The sequence below is a fragment of the Melanerpes formicivorus genome, unplaced genomic scaffold (assembly GCF_026170545.1).
Source record: "Melanerpes formicivorus ecotype bairdi unplaced genomic scaffold, bMelFor1.0.p_v2 SCAF_16, whole genome shotgun sequence".
NCBI lineage: Eukaryota > Metazoa > Chordata > Aves > Piciformes > Picidae > Melanerpes > Melanerpes formicivorus.
Genome location: NW_027142368.1, coordinates 11022500 through 11043176, shown reverse-complemented (window position 1 = coordinate 11043176; position 20677 = coordinate 11022500). Strand labels below are relative to the sequence as shown.

At 41.7% G+C, this 20677-nt stretch overlaps 2 protein-coding genes across 2 annotated transcripts in view; both read left to right on the top strand.

The window, feature by feature from the left end:
- The window catches only part of ABCC8 (ATP binding cassette subfamily C member 8), a 69159-nt gene extending 57631 nt beyond the window's left edge, over positions 1-11528 (top strand). The window contains exons 30-39 of the mRNA XM_068148097.1: positions 196-298; positions 1644-1757; positions 2361-2481; positions 2636-2766; positions 3417-3495; positions 4343-4451; positions 4972-5075; positions 6339-6472; positions 7768-7830; positions 10711-11528. Of these exons, the coding sequence (XP_068004198.1) occupies positions 196-298; positions 1644-1757; positions 2361-2481; positions 2636-2766; positions 3417-3495; positions 4343-4451; positions 4972-5075; positions 6339-6472; positions 7768-7830; positions 10711-10848 (1096 nt within the window). The 3' untranslated portion in view covers positions 10849-11528. The remainder of the gene's footprint in view (positions 1-195; positions 299-1643; positions 1758-2360; positions 2482-2635; positions 2767-3416; positions 3496-4342; positions 4452-4971; positions 5076-6338; positions 6473-7767; positions 7831-10710) is intronic.
- A 4752-nt stretch (positions 11529-16280) lies between these two features.
- KCNJ11 (potassium inwardly rectifying channel subfamily J member 11) lies at positions 16281-19811 on the top strand. The gene has a single exon (XM_068148098.1). The coding sequence runs from the start codon at positions 16453-16455 to the stop codon at positions 17653-17655; it is 1203 nt and encodes a 400-aa protein (XP_068004199.1). The 5' UTR covers positions 16281-16452; the 3' UTR covers positions 17656-19811.
- Positions 19812-20677: the final 866 nt, after the last annotated feature.

The window sequence follows — 20677 nt, the reverse complement described above, 5'->3', positions numbered from 1 at the left end:
AAAGTGTTCCTGTTGGTTAGTGGTTAGGACAAACACCTTTGAGCAAGGTTGGCATTATCATGAATGGAGGTACTTTCAATCGATGCTTTATAAATTGTTAAATTTCTAGGCACTGCAGTGATACAAAGTTTAAAACTTGAGATTATAAGATCGAGAAGAGGAACTTCATCCTGCTGTTTCTGCTTCTTTTCCTAGGTATGAAGCCAAATTTCGACAAAAGCTTCTTGAATACACAGATTCCAACAACATTGCTTCCCTTTTCCTTACAGCTGCCAATCGCTGGCTGGAAGTCCGCATGGCAAGTACATTCATTTCTTATATACACAATGAATTTCTTTGACTTCAATCAATCTGATGAGGCATCCAACAGCTACCCAGCCGCCTCTGGATTTTGAAACTATATCTTTACCTCTATATCTCTGTATCTGTAATTGAACATGTGTCCAGCCCACCCTGGAAAAACTGAACAGAGTATGAATTTTCACCATAGCCTGCAGCTGTTTCTCCAAGACAAGAACAGCATTCATAGGTCACATTGACTCCTCTGTGTGTGAACAGTGATCAGAGCTGGTTGAGCTGTGTCACCAGCCAGGCTGCCTTTATTGGGACTGTGTTAGTGTTAGCAGGCCTTTGCCTTGTGGGTTCCCCAGGAACATTTCAACATCTTGGAACCTCTCTTGCTAAGCATGGACAGGTTTACATCTGTTTTGGTTCATCTGAAGAATGCCAAAAGTATTCGGGTGCTTGTTTCCTTAGTGTGCTCACTAAGTGGACTGGCATGAGAACTATTTATTAAAATAATTCCTTGAAAAGCAAATTGAGGAATGGTGTCTTGGGCATGGTGATATTTGTATCAGACTTTGTCTGATACAGGTGTAGTATTGCTGCTGTGGTAGCATGGGCTCCTTTTATATGCACTAAATGTATGCTAGCTCTCCTCATGCTCTCCATTATGGATTCCATTTTAGCTGGTTGTAGTGAAGGTACTTTTTGCTACTTAGGTTCAGGCATCTTATGTTATTACCTTTTACACGTAGAGTCCTAGAGACCACCATACGTTCCTAATTCTGATCTATGCCAAGATCACTCAGTAATACAAACATAAGACAAGTGACAGTTTCCCTCCTATGCCATTTGTTTTCCAGTCTGTCACATAATTTTATACAAAGATTGTCTGTGGGAAGTCAAATCACTAATGATTTAAAGTAGCAAAAGCCCATTATGCATGGACACAATCCAACTAATAGATACATGCTGTGCAAGGACAGCTTGTGTGAACAAATATGATGGTAGCCACCCAGGAGCAACCACAGTGCCTCCAAGCAGTTCATTGTCAGCCAGAGGGGGTCACATGAGCACTCCCCTCCTACCTTATGTACAGCACCTGCATAGTTTCAGCTACCTCTACTACATGCTAAGATAGTTGTGTTGGCTTCTCCAGAAGATTAGCAGTATTGGCACAACTCTTCCTGTATGCAACAGCATCTCCAAACAGCACAACCTTAGGCAGGGTCTGTGTTTATGTTGGTGTTTTATGCCTGCATTTCAAACTGCAAAGAATTTGTTGTTTGGTATGCAAAGTTATGAGAATGTTTTAGTCATCTGTAGCCTTGTAATGATGGAGCCTATTCATATTCTTTCAGGAGTACATTGGAGCATGTGTGGTACTCATAGCAGCTGTCACTTCTATTACCAGTTGCTTGTATAGTAACCTCTCTTCAGGACTTGTAGGCTTGGGACTAACATATGCTCTTATGGTAAGAATCTCGGGACCCTTTTTGTTCCCATTTCTTTGTAATTCTTCAGGGCACAGAGATGAACAGGAAGATTGAAGGTGTCTGTACATCTATAGCGGGTACTCTGTAACATCACTGAAACCATGTCTTAACTTCAGTTCACATTCAGTGGTTGATATATTTGAGTGTGTGATTTCTTCAGACAAAATACTCATTGAAGTGTTAGTTCAAATATGTCAACAAAACTTGCCAAGTTGCATCATATTTTTTTATCTTGTCTTCCATTATTAAGAGTATTTTTTCCAGTGCATCAGTTGTAATTATACCCCACTACATTGTTCTAGACTGTCAAACCTTGTTACCAAGATGTCTTTTGGCCTGCCTTTATTGCTCCCATTCCTTTTTCCTGTTGGTGTATATCAGATCTACCTGTTCACTGCAATCAGGAAATTCAAGCTTTAAACATTGCTGTCACTCTGTTGATGTGTATTGTACAGCTCACTCACAACTTCAGCTCATTAAGGCTGGACGAGTGTAACTGTGGAAGAATATAAGCTGCATGCTGGTCAAAGGTTGCAAATTACTAAAAATCTGGAATTTAGTAGTGTATTTGCTTTACATCAGGTGTCTAACTACCTGAATTGGATGGTTCGTAACCTGGCTGACATGGAGATCCAGCTGGGTGCAGTGAAAAGAATCAATGGCCTTCTCAAAACAGAAGCTGAAAATTACGAAGGGCTCCTTTGTAAGTGCAGTTTTGTGCAGCATGCAGAAAGAGCTTGCTGAAATTTTAATGATTTTGCAGTGTATTAACATGAAAAATATAATAAATCACTTAATGACCTAATTAATTTATTATGAGAGGGTTAATGTATTTTTTTCCTATTCTCCTGGTACAGCTTCCTCACAGATTCCTCAGAACTGGCCAGACAGAGGCGAAATCCAAATCCAGAACCTCAGTGTCCGATATGATAGCAACTTAAAGCCAGTGCTAAAACATGTCAATGCCCACATCTCCCCAGGACAAAAGGTAAAGAACTGCAAGGATTCTGAGAAGCTCTTTAGACTAGCACATCATAGAAATCACACAGTTGAAAAAACATACTGCAGTGCATTTTGGTTTGCAGAATTTTTACTCTAAAAGTGTAATGCACTGGATTTAGGAGCCTGTGGGTTTCTTAGTTTGTTGTGTTCAGGCACATGTTAGAGTGAGACGTTAAAATTACACACTATTTCTCAGTATCCCAGTGCCCTGCTGCCAGCACATAGTGCCAAAAGAAGTGAGTGGCCCTTCACTGTGTTAGATGTATTTTCCATCAATCCCATGTGGCTCTGTTGCCTTTATTGCCATCACTTCTGCTTCAATGTCTTTTTTCTCTATTGTTTTTCTCTTTACTCCTATATGTCTGTCCTAGGTAAACTGGGCCACGTCTGGATCTTAAGTTTTGCCTGCAGCACTGGTTAGACCTCCTTCCACTTCTCTATGTCATTCTCTTGTTGTTCCTGTATATATTGGACTGGCCTTGATTTTTCTCTACATTGCTTAGACCCCTGAAGACAAAGTGAACTTAGGGACTCTGTTATGGCCAGTTGAGTTCCTCTATCCATTCACCTTAAGTGTCAAATACAAACATTATCCATTTATGTTCACTTGATGTTCATCTGCTTTCTGTGTCACAGATAGGAATCTGCGGACGAACAGGCAGTGGAAAATCCTCCTTCTCTCTTGCATTTTTCAGAATGGTTGACACTTTTGAAGGTAAGGTTAATGCTTTTTCATGTTGGTCAAGCTTAGCTCTTAGAATGTGCTTTGGTAGTCCTTAGCAGCAGCTTTGAAGTGCAGTTTTAAAATCTTGTATAAACATGCTATCATCTGTCACCTAACAGCTGTGTGCCATTGATATGCTGGATCAATATAAATTCTACTTAACAGAAGCAGAAGTTCTTGTGCTGTTAAATCATAGCCATAGAAGCAAACCACGAAAGGGGAAGGTGTTAAAAAGTGTGGTGAAAGATACTCATATAAGGCATGGATAGGACCCACTTGGCCCAGAAAACTCAGGAAGTGGGGACTGCAGTTTGGCCTGCTGCCCTGGAATTTCCTGCCATATTTCCTGCTACGTGTGCCATATCATGGAGTATCTTCCTCTGCATCTCAAAAAAATTTAGCCTCAGTTTCCAGCCACGTTGCCCACAGGACCCCTATGCAGAGCCAGACAGTGGTACTTGGAGACAAAATTTCCAAGTGCTCAGTAGCAATTTGACTTTCTGAAATGCCTGTTTTCCCTGCTAACTAGTCCCTGATTGTAGTAATCTTTTATTTTGTTGCTTGATAGATGTTTATAATGGTGAGGCAGATAAGTTGTGTGTCTAATTATTTATAAAATATTAGAGATACACTTTGCATTTTTTCCATTTAAGGCTTAGTCTCAAGATGGTTCTGCTTGCTGCTTAACCAAAACTTTTTTCATTAGTGAATAAGGGGATATGCAATTCAAGGTCTGTTCCTACTGTACTGTATTGCAAGCTGAAAGTGAGCCATATCTTTGCAGCAGTGGTGTGTCACAATAAAGAGGCTAGCAGATTGTCCCTTTTCTTTTGAATAGGAAGGATTATCATTGATGGTATAGATATTGCTAAGCTCCCTTTACAGACATTGAGATCCAGGCTGTCAATCATTCTCCAAGATCCTATTTTATTCAGTGGAACGATCCGGTAAGCATTAAGCACCAGCAATAAAAGCCATACAGTGACTTATATGCCATTAGATACAATAATGATACCATAGCATGACTTCTTCAGAACTGCTGATTCACACCACTTCCTGTTTCCTCAGTAGGAGTGGACAGGATCACTGCCTCTGTTTAAAAAATGTGTTCATTTGAACTGATGATATTCACAGATTGGTTTTTGACTTTTTTTCTTCAGAGCTTTATCTAGTAAAACATGAGCATTTCTTTAGTTGTAACAAGATTACTTCTAAAACCACAAAGATATTTGCAAAACAGAAAACTTTTCCCATCTTGCTCAACTGAAGGAGTCTAGTTTTGTTCTTAATCACATTGGTGTAAATGTTGACTAAGCCTAAAAATTCAGTGGCTTTATACCAATGATCAGAATGGTGTCTCTAGTATGTGATTCTGATTATTTGCAACTTTGTTTCTAAGCACACTAAAAGAAGAAATGCATTGCAGAAGTTCATATTGACTGATATTCTTGAATTACACATAACTAGGTTTAACTTGGACCCTGAGAAGAAGTGCACTGACAGCATGCTGTGGGAAGCACTGGAAATAGCACAGCTCAAGCATGTGGTGAAAGCACTCCCTGGGGGCCTAGGTAATAAGACTTCCTTCTTGAGAAGATAACTACCAGTGTTCACAGTGCTCCTTTTTCATGTTTACTTGTCCTGGTTTGAGGCCAGGCAGATCCTCTCTTGCCCCTGAGAGGGGCGAAAGAATGACACTCACACAAATGGATTGCAGAAGTGATGGAAAGTTTAAATGGAAAAGCAGTAAGTGTTTTACAGAAACTTCAAGAACAGTGACAAAAGAATCCCCTATAGCACACCCAAAACCTCCCAACACTTCCCTGTTCCCCACCTGAGGGTATGCCCAAAACCCCCCAGGGCACTTTCTTCCCCCCACCCTGCTAGGCCAGTCTCAGGTCTGACACTGCCCCTCCCCCTTCTCCTTCTGGCATTAGACCTGAACCGGCCTAAGAAGCCTTGAGATACTCCCCCACCATTACCTGATAGGGAGCATCTCCCACGAGAACAGAGAGAGGAGGAAGAGAAAGACTATGCAGATGGATTTACAGGGCACAGGACATTATGGGTATGAAATATGCTATTTCCTGTGTCCACCTACTGGGTTGGACCCTCTGGACACAGGAGGTATAATTTATGTGGCAGGAACAGGAGGCACCCAGCCTAAACTGCCACATTACTATTTATTAAAAACATAGTTGCTGAAAAATAAGGACTTTTTAGGTTTATGGAGAGTGACAACAAGTGCTTGCTGCAGGCAAAGGTTCTACATCCATCTAATTGCCTTACCATCTGCCCTTGTGGGGCAGAATCCTGCTCCTATTAAATCAGTAGTGAAATTCTTAATTTTATTGCAGAATGTCTTCATTGTGAAGCATTGAGGTTTACAGGCCTTAAAAGTGTCAACAAATCAGTGTTACCTAGAGTATGTTCTTCTGTATTTTCCAATATTCATGGCCACACACACCAAAAAAAACAAACCGTAAGTTACACACTGCCTTAGGGTAAAGAAATGGTAGATGTCACTGTGATGGAGAGATGCAGTACCCTAGATGGCACATCTTCCAGAGGAACCCATTCTTAAAACATCCTTAGTTACTTCAATGTCTAATAGATATAAAGAGTATCAAGAAACAGGAGTACCGGTTGTGTTGAACAATGGAAATGAACAGGCAACATTGGGTCACCAGCCACTGTAAACCTAGGAAACATTACTTTGAAAATCTTTATGCTGAAATTGAGATGTTTTCCAAGCATATGCTCTACACTGACCTGACCCTCTCAGACACACAGACTTACACCCATAGACACATTTTGTTCTGTATCATTTCTAGATGCTATAGTCACAGAAGGAGGTGAAAACTTTAGCCAGGGACAAAGACAGCTGTTCTGCTTAGCACGGGCTTTTGTGCGGAAGACAAGCATCTTCATCATGGATGAAGCCACAGCATCTATTGATATGGCAACAGTGAGTTTGGAGTATTTCTGATTTCTTGGGGGTTTGGGTTTTGGTTTTTTGGGGGGCAGCAAGGTGGGGCAGACACAACACCCAACTGTTAATATACAAAGCAAAAGGTGGAAAGCAATTCTATCTTCTCTGTAATACATTTACATCATATTTAGTGCAGGTGTGTTTACAAGTCCAGGTAGTTCTGAGTCACTGCTCACTAATCTAAAGAGCTTCTTACCAGGGGGTTAATAGATATTCTAGCACTGCTTGCATTAGGAAAACAAAGCATGTTATTTTCATCTGCAGTTTGATTTCCTAAAGTAAACAAAGCTTTGAAAGGTTAGCTGGGTTGGTCAGTGAAAGGTAAATTGGCAAGCAGACAGATTTCCCCAGCATAGCAGACAGGACAAGTCTAGAAGTTAGAAGGGTTGAAACCAAGCCTGAAATTGCTAGACAGAGGTTAAACTACACAATAAAAGTGTAAAAGGATTTTTTTTTTCCTCTAGTAAGTTGTGAGAAATGTTTTAGTCTTCTTCATGATTTTTCTATGAATAAAGAATAGAATCAGATAAGTTTATTGTAACAGCTAACAGTTTTTAGTTCTGTAAAACGTTAGTGCGTTGGGTGTCAGAAAGGTTGGAAATTTGGACTGTAATTAGCCCAGTTAAAATGTATTCTGAGTTTTGACACATCGAGGGTATAGTTCCTCCCTTGAGATACATCTCTAAAGAACAGATAAGAATAAATAAAGGTATCTGTGCTAGTGACATTTCTAGGCTGATTTTAGTACACATCATGCTGCCTAAATAGTAAAGGATGAGTACTTGTTGAGTGAGAACTATGTATGTTAAGACCATCTTAAATATCATCTCCACTGTTAAATATGCCAGGTACACCACACTCCTTTAGTTATCTCTGCCACCCCTTGGTGTTAGAAGTCCCCAGTGTGCTGGGACATTCCTGGGCTTCCAGCAGGGTGAAGAACATGCTGCAGAGGTGCCAGCATGCGGGCAGCCTGGCAGGATACTGAATTCACTTCTGATTCACACTGTACAGCTGAGGTTAGGACAGCTGAGGCCTGGGGGCCAAGGCACACAGATCTTGTGTGTGCTGAAGCCCAAAGGCAGTGGGGGATGGCGGGAGCAAGCAGGGCTAACATGATCAAGCTCTAATTTGTAGTTAATTTTTCATTTCTGCAATGAAGAATCAATAAAAGCATGGAGTAATCAGTGGTTACTTAATCCTTCTTACTTTCTGTGTGTTTATCATGTAACTTCTGTTGTCTAAAAAGCAACAAATGTTTTTCTATATAGGAGAACATACTGCAGAAGGTAGTCATGACTGCATTTGCTGACCGTACTGTGGTTACAATAGCAGTAAGTACAGTTTCTGCTGCCATTGGAACGGGAACAAGAATCAAAAATGCCACATTTATTAATACTGACAAGATCTGACTATGCTAATTTTATCACTAATTTTTTTTTCTTTAAAGCAGTGTTTAAATGTGAGCTTTCTTTTCCATTTTAAACTACTTATTTAAATACATAACAACAGTTTATTAAATGTGCTGTGTGATGATGCTAGGTCTGTTTGCCTGTAAAGGCATGTAATCTAAGTACAGGTCTACTTTTTGTTACTCATTTTATGCTCGTTTAAAGTACAGTATGATTCAGACTACCATGAAATCTAAGTTTCATCAAACTACAATAATTGCTGAACTAAGGACAAATCAAGTTATAGAATAGTTGTGCCACTGTATAAAGAGGCAGATAAAATTACGTTTCAGAATTTAAATAAACAAGTTTCTTACTAACTTAAAAATAAACATTCCATCCCTGTTGACAGTGATTGAATTTAAGTTTGCATATTCTTGAAGTCATTATATAAAGATCTTGAGTATCTATTATAAAAATTGTTTATGGAAGAGATTTGGCCTGAATCAAAGCAGTTGGCTCAACAACAGATATGCCAGAAGAAATATACACCTTTCAGTGCTCTACTTTCTAAAAATACATATTTCAGAGAGGTGAAATAATGTCATTATGCTTTTAAGATTCAAACATTAAATACAACTCAAGAAATATATGCTTAGGAATCTTACACCATCTTTTTATTTTCACCTAGCAGATGTACAATAGAAAACCTGATTTATCTTAAAATACCTGTTCAGCAAAGGAATCACAAACATGAAATTTCCTGACTTCTCTGCCTAAAATTTCAGACTTTGCATTCAGACTTGCTAAAAGTGCATCTTGCATTTATGTATCTTTTCTAGTCTGTTTGGGGATATGACAGGAAAATTCATTAGTCTTTAATAGTTTTAAACTGCACAGTTCAAAGAAATAGCGTTTTTGGAATAAACTTACTTTGGTTTTACTTACAGAATGCTATTTGGTTTACAAGCAGATGGGTTTGCATTCAAAATGCTACACAGCGGAAACACTATGCAGAGATTTTGGGTAGTGGTTTGGGTTTTGGCTTAGTTGGTCGATTTGGTTTGCAGAGTAGTTGTTTTTTTCCAGAGAGAGACATATATTCCTAATTTGTGCCTAGAAAGAATAAGAAAAGGAAAATTAGGCCTATGTTATCACTGATGTTACTTTACCAGGATGGCAGCACTTATTGTGTTAGCCTGAAAGATACCAGACACTAAGGGCAGCAAGTACAACTGGAATGTGGTATTTCAGTCCCCTCCCCCTGCCTGAGGACAGGATGAATGTCACAGGAGGACTGCAGCAGAGATGAGATTTGTAGATGCCATCAGCAATTATTTTATGGAATATCTGGCTAGGAAGCCACAGAAGGCAATACAAGAGCTGTTTTGGTACTGAGGGTGCCCAAGATATCACAAGGAACCTTATGGTGACTGTATAACAGGGACCACCGTATTCTGAGGTGAAATATCCCTGCTGGAGTAAAGGAAAGGAAAAAAGTCCAATGCAGTTACGCTCAACTTTTGAATGTGGGACCCTGTAAAAAGGAGGCAGCTTGTTAAAAGCAGAACCCAAAAATAGATGGAGGGGGGGAAATAGCTGAAAGAGGAAGTGAGGAAAATGGGATGATTGTGGAAACTACAGAAGGACTGTATTCAAAAATCACAGAGCTAATGTGTGCTATATATTAGGAAAGGTTTGAGTAAGTGTAGAAAGGCAGCTGGTGTACCTTAACAAGAGAAAATACTATTAGAAACATAAAGGCATTCTTGTAAAAGCTGAACTCTTATCCAGAAAAAGCAGAAATTATGCTAAGAAGTCATTACATGTGAAAGTGCAGTAAGGCAGCCACCCCCACCCCACAAAAAATGAATCCCTGAGATCGGTGTATATGAAAGAAATGCTCAGGAAAAATAATGGCATTGCAGAAAAGCCAAGTTAGTTATTTTCAGTATTCATTGTGGAAAAAAATGGGGAGGTTTCTTTCTAATAAAATAATCAAATCTTAGGGCTTACTAGGAAAAGGGTCAAGAACAAAAAAGAAAACATTGTGTGAGCCAAACACACCTTGAATACTGAGTGTAGTTCACCACAATGACGTGTTACACTGAAAAACGGCAGAGAGGCACAAGGATGATCGGAGGTGTGAAACTGCCCCACAAGGGGAGCAGCTGTATAGGTTAGGCTTCTTCTGCCTGGAAAAAGGACAATGTAAGGACATGTGAGAGTAGTCTGCAAAATCGTTAGGCGAGGAGGAAGAGGCATCAGATGAAGGTCTGAGCAGCAAGGCACAGAGCATACAAAAGGGGAGATTTTTTTCACACAGTGGGGAGCAGAACTGGAAAACTCCTTTCCAAAAGATGTGGATGCAAAATGTCAGTGAAAGCTCAAGAGAAGAGACAGAAAAGGTCTTAGAAAAAAGGTCTTAGATCTATTCAGTTTCACAATCAGACAAAACTGCACCAGGCTCAGGAACTCCCCCTGATGCTAGAAGTGGTCCAGAACTGGGAGAGTACTTGCATAGAGTACCACACGCACATGGCCTGTTCCTGCTCTTCTTGGCTATCTTGTGGCAGCACATGGTGGCAGGACAACAGGTTAGAGACATTGTACTGTGAACTAACATAACTATTCTTACTCAAGTGCCTAATTCAGGTACTTGAATATCTATGTGGCTCTGTCTGGATGTTTATCAGCAGCACTGAAACAGTAAAATAGGCTAAGTAGCCTTGAACTTGTCAGAAAAATCCATTTCTGGAAGTCTGTCTTATCCTGCAACGTATTTGCCGGATACACTGAACTGGCATTTTGTTTGTTTTTCAGCACCGTGTGCACACGATCCTCAATTCGGATTTGGTTATTGTAATGAAGAGAGGGGTTATTTTGGAATATGACAAGCCTGAGGTTCTGCTAGAACAAGAAGACAGTGTCTTTGCATCTTTTGTACAAGCAGATAAGTAAAAAAACCGAATAAAGCATTTTAAAATACAATTGTACTATTTTCTAAAAATGTAAAATATCTGTAAATAAATGCTATTTCATAAGAAAATGAGATTTTCCTTTTTTAATAAAATGAGCCATTTTTCTCCATCTGAAGCATTAATAAATTATCCTTGTACTTTCCTTTTTTGTATACTACTAACCTTCCTTTTCTTTGCTACCAAAGAATGATGAATTATGGTTAAACTACATGGTTGAACTATGACAGGAAACACATCAAAGCAACATAGCCAGCATGGAGTTTTGATGTAACTCTTCAACTTCTCCTGTCATTTTACTAACATGCTATTTTTTAAGTAGCAGAGCCCTACTGTAGATAATGCTCATGATTTCATAAATACAGAAGGAATAGCAATATACCAAAGGTATTTCTCAAAAGCTTGTATATCTTTTACTCATATGACTCTGTAAAGCTTTAATACCTAAATATAAAACCTGTAAAAATTATATTGTGGTTTATTGATGGTGCCCGTGTCTCTTGCTCTCTCCTTTAAAACCTTTTAGAAATTAATTACAAGTGGGTTCCTTCAGTCTTTCTTAGGCTGCCTCAGCTCTACAACCACTGAATCATATCATGCTTATTCCAAAAGGAATTGAGCCAGCCTTCCTCCCAAACTGAGAGGAAGTGAAGAAGCAGGTTGTGATATGGTATCAGTGGTTAATGTGCAGTTCCCAGATCGGTACACATGTACCAATTCATCTGGAAATTATCCCTCCAAATCTAGTAAATAAACAGTATGTAACCTTTTCCTGAGAGCTTGACTCGTTGCCTCCCAGTTTCATGTATTTTACCCATTGCCACACTGTTTCTAGATTCACTGTGATTTTCCCAAGAAATTACATATTAAGTGTTTTCCACCATTATTCTGCTTTTAGCAACTTTGGCTTTACATGTGGTTTTGTCCCCTTGCCCTTTTTGAAGAATGTGTAAACCTGGGAAAACTCCTTTTCTTTTGCTTTAACCTGATCAATTAATTTGGAATCTGTTTTTTAAAGGCTTTATTTTCTAGAAAGAAATATCTTGGTGTTCTCATGGGATATATGGTATTTTTAATTCCTTGCTTCTAGCACAGCAGCAGAGAGCAAGAAAAACTGAAGAACTGCTGTTGCTGCACCAGTCCCACAGTAGTGTGTTTGCAGCATCTGCCTGCTACTGTTTATGTGACACAAGGGCATTAGACTGGTGCCACAGAACACATAACCAAACACCAGAGTGTAGGATGAACAATGGTAAAAGGAGATAGGATACAGCCATGCAGATGAGATACTTCCACCCTGTCATTGCCTAGGACAGAAAAAAGAGAAAATAGGCATTAGGAAGTATCTCCTCCTCCAGAGAAATCAGTTGCTGGGCAGCATCAAAGGAAAAACATCTGCAAGGGCTACAGGTGCATTTCCACTCTGGGATACCAGGCTTCCATTAGGGCTAGAAGAGAAGGTGACCATCCTTCCAGGGCAGGACACAGCGCAGAGCAGGTTTCTACCACAGCTGCTGTGCGTGCTGTCTCCTAGCTGCCCAGCACTGGTCCTGTACAAGCTTAGGAAAACACCACTCTGCACGCCATCTCCAACTCAGGCCGCAGTGAGTGAGCTGTGGAAGCTTTTCAAGAGTGGAAGATCCTAAATCCTAAGGGCAAGAGGAGAGATCTAGACAAGTGATGTTTGATAGGCTTTTAATACAGTACCTGAGATTTGATGCTAAAGTTTGAATTAGGTCCTATTCCACAAGCTTCTGCCAACCCTACCTGGAAAGGAATGTAAGGGAGTGAAGGACACAGCATATGACTAACAAGACTGTATTATACCTTGCAGTATTAGGAAATAGAGCTCAAAGTACATGTGGCATACACCTCCATTATAAATGAGGCTTGTATTTCACAAAGCAGCATTGCAGGGGAGGAGACTGGGTTGGTTCATATCCAACAATTATGTATCTTCTTAATGGTGCCACGCTCCTGGATAAATATGTGTGAACAGGGAGGCCTCTTAGCTGCCACTTGGGGAGAACATGCTTCACATTTCCTCAACACATTTTGTCTATTCTTGTTGATACAGGGCCAAGTCCCAGGGAGTTTCTGCCCCTTAAATCCAAAGGGTTAGCGTCTCAACAGTGACTAGGAACAGTATCCAAGAAAATTATTCTGTGGTGGGTGGCTCTTTGCCATTACCTGAGTCATTAAACCTTGAGATAGGCAGTCCTGAAGTCAATGTTAAATCAGGCTCACAAATGTATTTTGCATGGCAATGATGCATTACTAAGGAAAGTGCTGCGCTAATATGGGTGGAAGGCAGCCCTAAAGCAGCCATTTGAAGGTATTGAGGGAGCTGCCGTGTCCAGACTTTGATTCTTCTGGGATGAGACTTGTCTCAGTCCCAAAGGTGTCAGTGGGGTCAGCTGCCCATGGAGACACAACTAAGGATTGTTTTATTTAGTTTGTTTTCTGCAAATGCTTCCATTATATAACTCATTTATAAGATTTATGCCCTTGTCTTAGTGTGGCAATTTCATCCTGTTCTAAGGGAATGCCTGGGAGGCCAGCATGCCTGATAAGTTAGTCCTCTTCCCAGCTCTACTCATCCCTTCCCCTGTGATTTTGCACAGCCAGCTCCCACATCTTTCTCCTGTCTACCCACTTGTACAACAAGGTGATTTATAAGGTTTAATTCATGTTAGGCTGTGTGTAGCCTCTGAAGGAAAGGTCTGCTTCTGAAAAGCAGAATAATAGCATGGTGTCAAGGAAATTTTAATGTCGTAGTTGCATCTTCTTCAATAGTCATTAAAGCTAGGATAAATCAGGGTGAGGGGGAGTTTTGAAATGTAAAACCTACTTTGTGGGTGGAAGAACTACAGTACTACAGAGTGGGATTCTTCATTCCTGTGAGCCAAATTTGATCAGCAGCTCTTAACACAAATATGTTGGCTCACTCAGAAGATCTGTCACTTTTTTAAGTATCTGTCACTTGATCCACAAAGACAGGGCTCCCTCACTCTGCTCTAGAAATTCTTTAGCAGAAGCCTCTTGCTTTGCTGTCCCACTCAGCCAGTAAGTGCTCAGAAGCGAAGGAAAAGAAGTGGCAAATGACAGTCCAAATAAAGAGTAGAAGTTGAGTCAAAGAGACATCCTTTTAGCTCTACAGAGTTCAAGAATCCCAAACCCCACATGGTGAGTGTGTTCATGCAGTATGCTCCATTGGTCATTCCCAGGACCAGACCAATTTCTTTTTAGAACACTCATCCCAGACACGGGTATATTCTTTCTACACTCATGTAGTTATCGCCCTCTGGAGGAAACGTACAGAATAAGGCAAGAACCAGAAAACACTTAAGGAAAGATGGCATGAAGGACGCGACAGCCTCCTTGAAAGCCTATGCCCACCTCTGCAAAAAAAGTGTGATGTTACAGAGCTTCTTCATGCTCACTTCACAGTGATAGATGTAACTATGAGTTGCCATCAGCTGGATAATCACACCTTTGACAAGCAAATCTTCAAATTACTTCATTTATATTGGGGTTTTGGTTTGGGTTTCTTTTGGCAGGGTGCTGTTTTGTAGTTTTTTGGTGTGTGGGTTTTTTTGGGGGGCTTTTGTTTGTTTTTAATGTTGCCAAAGAGAAGCATAAAAAAATCCAATATTTTAAAAAGTTAAATTGTACATATAATCATGTACTTAAAGTGTAGGTGCAGAAGACATTCACAGCAAGCACAAAAGCGCATCTAGCAGACCAAGTGATACAGAGAAAGGGGAAGTATCTTTGGCTAAGCTCAGTGGCCAGGTGCCAGGGCACTTTGTTATTATTTTAGTTTTATTTATCAAAACAGCCACAAAGACAACCCAGAACAAGAGAAAGCACAGACTACTGGAAACCAACACCTCCAGAAGGAATGGATTATCCAAGGACATGCAACTATCCATACATAAAAAGCAAAAATAATAATAGGAATCATTTAATTGCAACACCTATAATGACTGCTCAGAGAGCTCTGAGTAATAACTCAACAACACTATTCTGAAATCCCAAGGTGGGCCACTAAATAGCTGTAGGTGGCGAAAGTTAATTTCAACCTCAACTGGCTGGCTCCCAGCCATCAAGTGGGCAATTGCCTTGCCCAGGCAATCAATGCCAATAATTGCTTACACTTAGTGCCACAACTGCAGGGAAAGTCCATAGCCACACACGATTAGAAAAATAAAATCATAAATCCACTGGCACTAAAGAAACCTCTTACCCAGAATATACTAGGATGCTTTAGCAACTCTGCAATGTTGGTGGCTAAACTGAAATGGAAACAAAATATATAGAGCAAAGTAAGTAAACACATTGGAGTGTTTCCAAACAAGGCATCTCGTTACAAAACCACATCCTCACACACATGCACATGTATGCACTTGCGCACACACAGGCATCGTACTGCCACATGCAAGGTCTAGGCTCCTGTCTGCTGCTGCTTGTCACTGTTGCGGTCCCTCTGGAAGTTCATGTCACCGCAGGTTAACCATTTGTGGAGGGATCATTTGTTTGGAATTTTCAGTGCTACTTGGGCAGCAGGCATTTTCCCGAAGTCACATCTCACATCGGCTCACAAGCTCGTTATTTCAGAAAAATCCTTCCTTAGGCTAAATCACTCTAGCAAATTTTATACATGGGATTGAGCCCCTTTAGTCCTGGGTGTCTCTTTAATCACTGTATCCTTAGACTTGGCCTCTGCAAGCCAATTTGCTAGCACTGCCTGCCCGTTTCTGCAGATGCATGCTTTCCTCCTGCTTACGGAAAGACATGCAGGTGAATTTCAAGATTTTTAGTACATTTCTTTCGTTAATTTTTTCTTTTAAAAAAATCCCCAGCACCATTTTGTTTCCTATTTCATGAACTAACTGTCCAACCTAAAACCACACCGACTCCAAGTAGGTGCCGTTAATAGAAGCCAGGTACCAACAGCAAATCCATCCTCGAACAAATACTGACAGAAAGCAGCCCTTGGGGACAGGGGATCGCTCGCACCGCCGCGGCCTAAAATCCGACCTCCCCCCTTCCTCAGCGGAAAAATAGAGGTTAAAAGCAAAGACGCACCCAGGGCTCACCGGGGAGGTATCCAGTACCGGGTCCCGGGTCCCCGCTCCCCTTCCCACACAGCGACGCTGAGAAACGGCGGCCAACGCTTTTTAACCGCCGGCCATTGCCCAACGACCGTTAGGCGGAGGGTGCGCGCGGCTCCTCCACAGCCTTGCGCGGGAACGCCTCAGCGCCTCGTTCCGCCGTTTTGGGCTCGCCGAGGGGTCGGTATCGGCTCGGGATTTGCAACATGGAGGCCGTGAGCGGTCCAGCCCGGCCCCGCGCGCCGCTCGCGGCCTCGGCTGCGCCGCCTGGTGACAGCGCGGCCCCTGTTGCCGTCTCCGTCGCGCTGCCCGGACCGGTTACAGCGGGGGCTGCGGCGGCGCCGTTGAACCCGCTCGGCCCCCGCGACGCGGCCGTCACCGTGCCGCCCCCCCACACACCTCATTCCCACCCTCGGCGGAGCGGCGGCTGCATGGGGTGGCGCTGAGCGGCGGAGCGGCGGCGGGGAGCCATGCTGTCGAGGAAGGGGATCATCCCCGAGGAGTACGTGCTGACCCGGCTGGCAGAAGATGTGCCGGATCATGCCCGGTACCGCGCCCGGGAGCGGAGGGCGCGTTTCGTGGGCAAGAACGGGGCATGCAATGTGGCCCACAAAAACATCCGGGAGCAGGGACGCTTCCTCCAGGACGTCTTCACCACCCTGGTGGACCTCAAGTGGCCCCACACGCTGCTTATTTTCACGATGTCCTTCCTGTGCAGCTGGCTGCTCTTTGGCATGGTCTGGTGGCTGATAGCCTTTGCCCATGGAGACCTGGACCACAGCACCCGTCTGCAGCGTGACCCCGGAGGGGGTGCGACAGGGTCCCTGGACAGCTTCGTGCCCTGTGTGACCAGCATCCACTCCTTCACCTCCGCCTTCCTCTTCTCCATCGAGGTGCAGGTGACAATCGGCTTTGGTGGACGCATGGTGACAGAGGAGTGCCCAGCTGCCATCCTTGTACTGATTGTGCAGAACATTGTGGGGCTGGTGATCAACGCCATCATGCTGGGCTGCATCTTCATGAAGACTTCACAGGCCCACCGCCGGGCTGAGACTCTCATCTTCAGCAAGCACGCGGTCATCGCCCTGCGGGAAGGCAAGCTGTGCTTCATGCTGCGAGTGGGTGACCTCCGGAAGAGCATGATCATCAGCGCCACCATTCGCATGCAGGTCGTGAAGAAGACCGCCAGCCTGGAGGGAGAGGTGGTGCCCCTCAACCAGATCGACATCCAGATGGAGAACCCCGTAGGGGGCAACAGCATCTTCCTCGTCTCCCCACTCATCATCTACCATGTGATAGACAAGAACAGTCCCCTCTACGACATCTCTCCCGTGAACCTTCACCACCACGAGGACCTGGAGATTATTGTCATCTTGGAAGGGGTAGTGGAGACCACCGGCATCACTACTCAAGCCAGAACCTCCTACTTGGCAGACGAAATCCTCTGGGGCCAAAGGTTTGTGCCCATTGTGGCAGAGGAAGATGGGCGATACTCTGTGGACTACTCTAAATTTGGCAACACGGTGAAAGTACCCACCCCTTCATGCACTGCTAGGCAGCTGGAGGAGGACAAGAGCATAATGGACACCATGCCACTGTCCCCTAAAGGCCCAGTAAGGAAGAGGTCTGTCAAGCTAAAGCCCAAGTTTACCCTAAGTGATGAGCCTTCCTGATGCCTTTTGACTGGAAAACTCTCTTAGGGCTTTGTGTCGGAAAGATCTCATAAACTTGAAACACTGAGGTGGCCTCTTTTTTCTTTCTTTTTTTTTGTTTTTTTATTTAATTCAGGTTGGTAGCACAAGGTATGTTCTGGTGTTATTTATTATGGGATAAATCTAAAGCTAATTATATTTTTTTAAAGACATGAGAGATTTCAAGCAGCACTGGGAGTAGGAAAAGCATGGTCTGCAGCTTTAAATACCAGTTCAGACTGTCCTATTTAATTACACAATCATTTTGCATTGATTCATCTGCAGGTGATGACATCTTTTCATGACAAAAAAAAAAGTATGTCCTCAGAGGTTGCAGTATTTAGGGTCTTGCAGTGTCCTCAAGTCAGTAGTTTTTAACTGATTCCTCGAACAATCAATATAGCAAAATAGAATATTAATAATTAATAAAGTAGGCTGAATGTGAATGATAACAAAAGGGTCTGGCAATGTTATGTATGACACCAGAGCAGATCTGGAAGCATCGATGTATTAAACTCTGTGCCTCAAAGAAATTAATGGCCATATTGTATCATACGGAGCCACTCCTACCACATGCAATATAAAATGTATTGGAATATTTACTTTTGTTTCTTTTAAAGCCCTTTACACTTCCAAAATAAAACATTCAGTAATACAGTTTGGGGCTGTACATTTCTCGTAGTAAGCAATGATTTGCTATTACAAAGAGCAGTGGATAGTATACAACTGAAATTATTTATAAATGGGAAAAATTCTGTTTTCAGATTTCCAGATGAAAAGAAGCAAAAAACGTACACAGAGAGCCACGTGGCAATAGGATACCCAGTGAAAAATTAATCTCTCCCTTAGGTCAGAGTGAATTCTGTTAGATAATCAGGGAATATAAATAGATATTTTATTAAAGGAGTGGATAATGCTGAATGCTGAATTATGAATTATGCATGCAGTAGGCACAACCTTTCACTCCTTTCCCTTTTGTAAAGAAGCTGAGATTTTTGTTCTTGGGGTAAGGAGGGATGTGAACAGCGTGGTTGCTTCTGCGATGCTGTCACAAAACATTCCTGCTGACAAAGCAATTCTCAGCTACATTTTGAGCTCTCCACACAGCCAGTACCTGTTTAGATTTTAGCTGAATTCAAGGTCTGGCATTTACTGTCAAACGTGAAGGAGCCATGCTCAGCCACTCAGTTCCAGTGACAATCCTCTGCCTAGGGATCTTAGTAACAGCAACAATTTTATGTACGCAGGGTTGTCAGGAGATAGCATTAGTATTAGCTACGGTGCCCTAGAACAGTTACTCAAGTGAAAAAGGACAACATTGTCCAAACAAAACCTAAATAAGCTTTACGGAACTGATCCACTACCTGATTACAAAAGCTGTGCAGAGGCACCGAGTTACTTGCAACTTAATTATTCAAGGAGCTTCTAGTATCAAGTTCTTGTGTATTAGGTAGTTCACAACAGACATCTAAAACTATTACTGTTTTAGAAATAATATGGCTAATTGCCTTGCCAGTGTAATGCTGTGAAAAAAACTCATTCAAGACTGCAACAAAGCTTTCACATTGACTATGGAATATTTTCAGGCATCTATATTAAAATAATGTTTGGGTGAAATCAAAGGTTGTTTTAAAATGATAAAATAATGGTTGTATTTTCAGTGTTTATATATTTCAGCTTTATGAAGGACGTTATCAGACTTCCAGTTAAGAGAATAAATGCCTGTTCAGTCTCCAAATTCCCATGAAAAGATGGTCAAACTAACATTAATGAGTAGTAAGCAAGGAAAAATTGGAAAGGCATGTTTTACATTTGTGATCATGAAACATCCTAGTTTTTAAAATAAGGAATCATTAAATGCCTTTGGTGATTAAATTTCTTCTTTAAGACTGAGCCTAATTGTCACATTATTTTCTAGCTTTCCCCTTTTACTCCTCCTGTTCCATCTATCATTGCCCATTAGAGGGGCACTTAGAGTAGAGCAGTTCACATTTCCTGGACACCTTTGTTCCTTTGTAAGTTCATTGTTTATCATTTTCCACACCACCTGTTCTTACAAGAGTCAGTTCTCTTTCCATTGACTAGAAATGGTAGGTTTCTCCCCGGTCTCCTTAGTTGCTTATTTCAATGTGTGAGATGCACCTTATGGTTCTTGCATAAAGCCTCTTCAGCTCTGGTAGCATTTTAAAGCTCTTTTCAAGATTTGACCTGAATGTGAAGCAGCTTCCGTGGCACTACTACTGTGCAACTATTTCCAGGAGCTGCTGCAAGGATCTTTTTAGCTCGGGGAAATCTGAGGCAGAAAATTCTTTGTTCACTGTGAAGTGGGAAGGAAGGACAGGAGGAAACAGCTTGCATTTACTGTCCTGCATTTCAGGACCCCTTTTTGTGTCACGTAACAAGAGTCTGTCTAATTTTTTTGAAGTCTTGCAGTAAATATCATGAGGAAGGCAGGATTTCTACTATTAAAATCAACAGAATGAATTATTCAAATGATTGGTTAATTTTGAATCTCAGGATTCTTGTAATTTTTAATCCTTTCTATTAAAATATTCAGAAGCATTTCAGGAGTAGAGCAAGGAAGAATATATTGATTTTTTAATTAGGGATGCTGCTTCTTTGTGAGGATCCTTTCATTCTGTCATTTATGAAGTATTTGGGAACACAAACATCTGAAATTGTTCTTAAAGTTCTGCTGCCTGCCCCCATTCTCGGTAGGAAGACTCTGAGGAAAGCGCCAGTGCCACCATCTGACATAGGAAAGTCCTCATTCTTAGCAGTGAGAAACTGCCACATTTTCCATAGTTGAAGTTCAAAAAGTGAGGGCTCTGGTGAGAGATATGAGGTATGAGAAGCTGGTATAAAAGTCTTTAACAGGGCCAAGGTTTACATGCTATCATATATTAGCAACGGTGCCAGTGACAAAATTCAGTCTTTCCCTGTAAGGCCAGACTGCAGGCTGGGCATGACCAGCATTGCTCAATCCAGAGGGTAAATATTGCTG

Bases quoted from the DNA above. Each gene is read 5' to 3' on its own strand.
- KCNJ11 (XM_068148098.1), top strand. From the start codon at position 16,453: ATGCTGTCGAGGAAGGGGATCATCCCCGAGGAGTACGTGCTGACCCGG.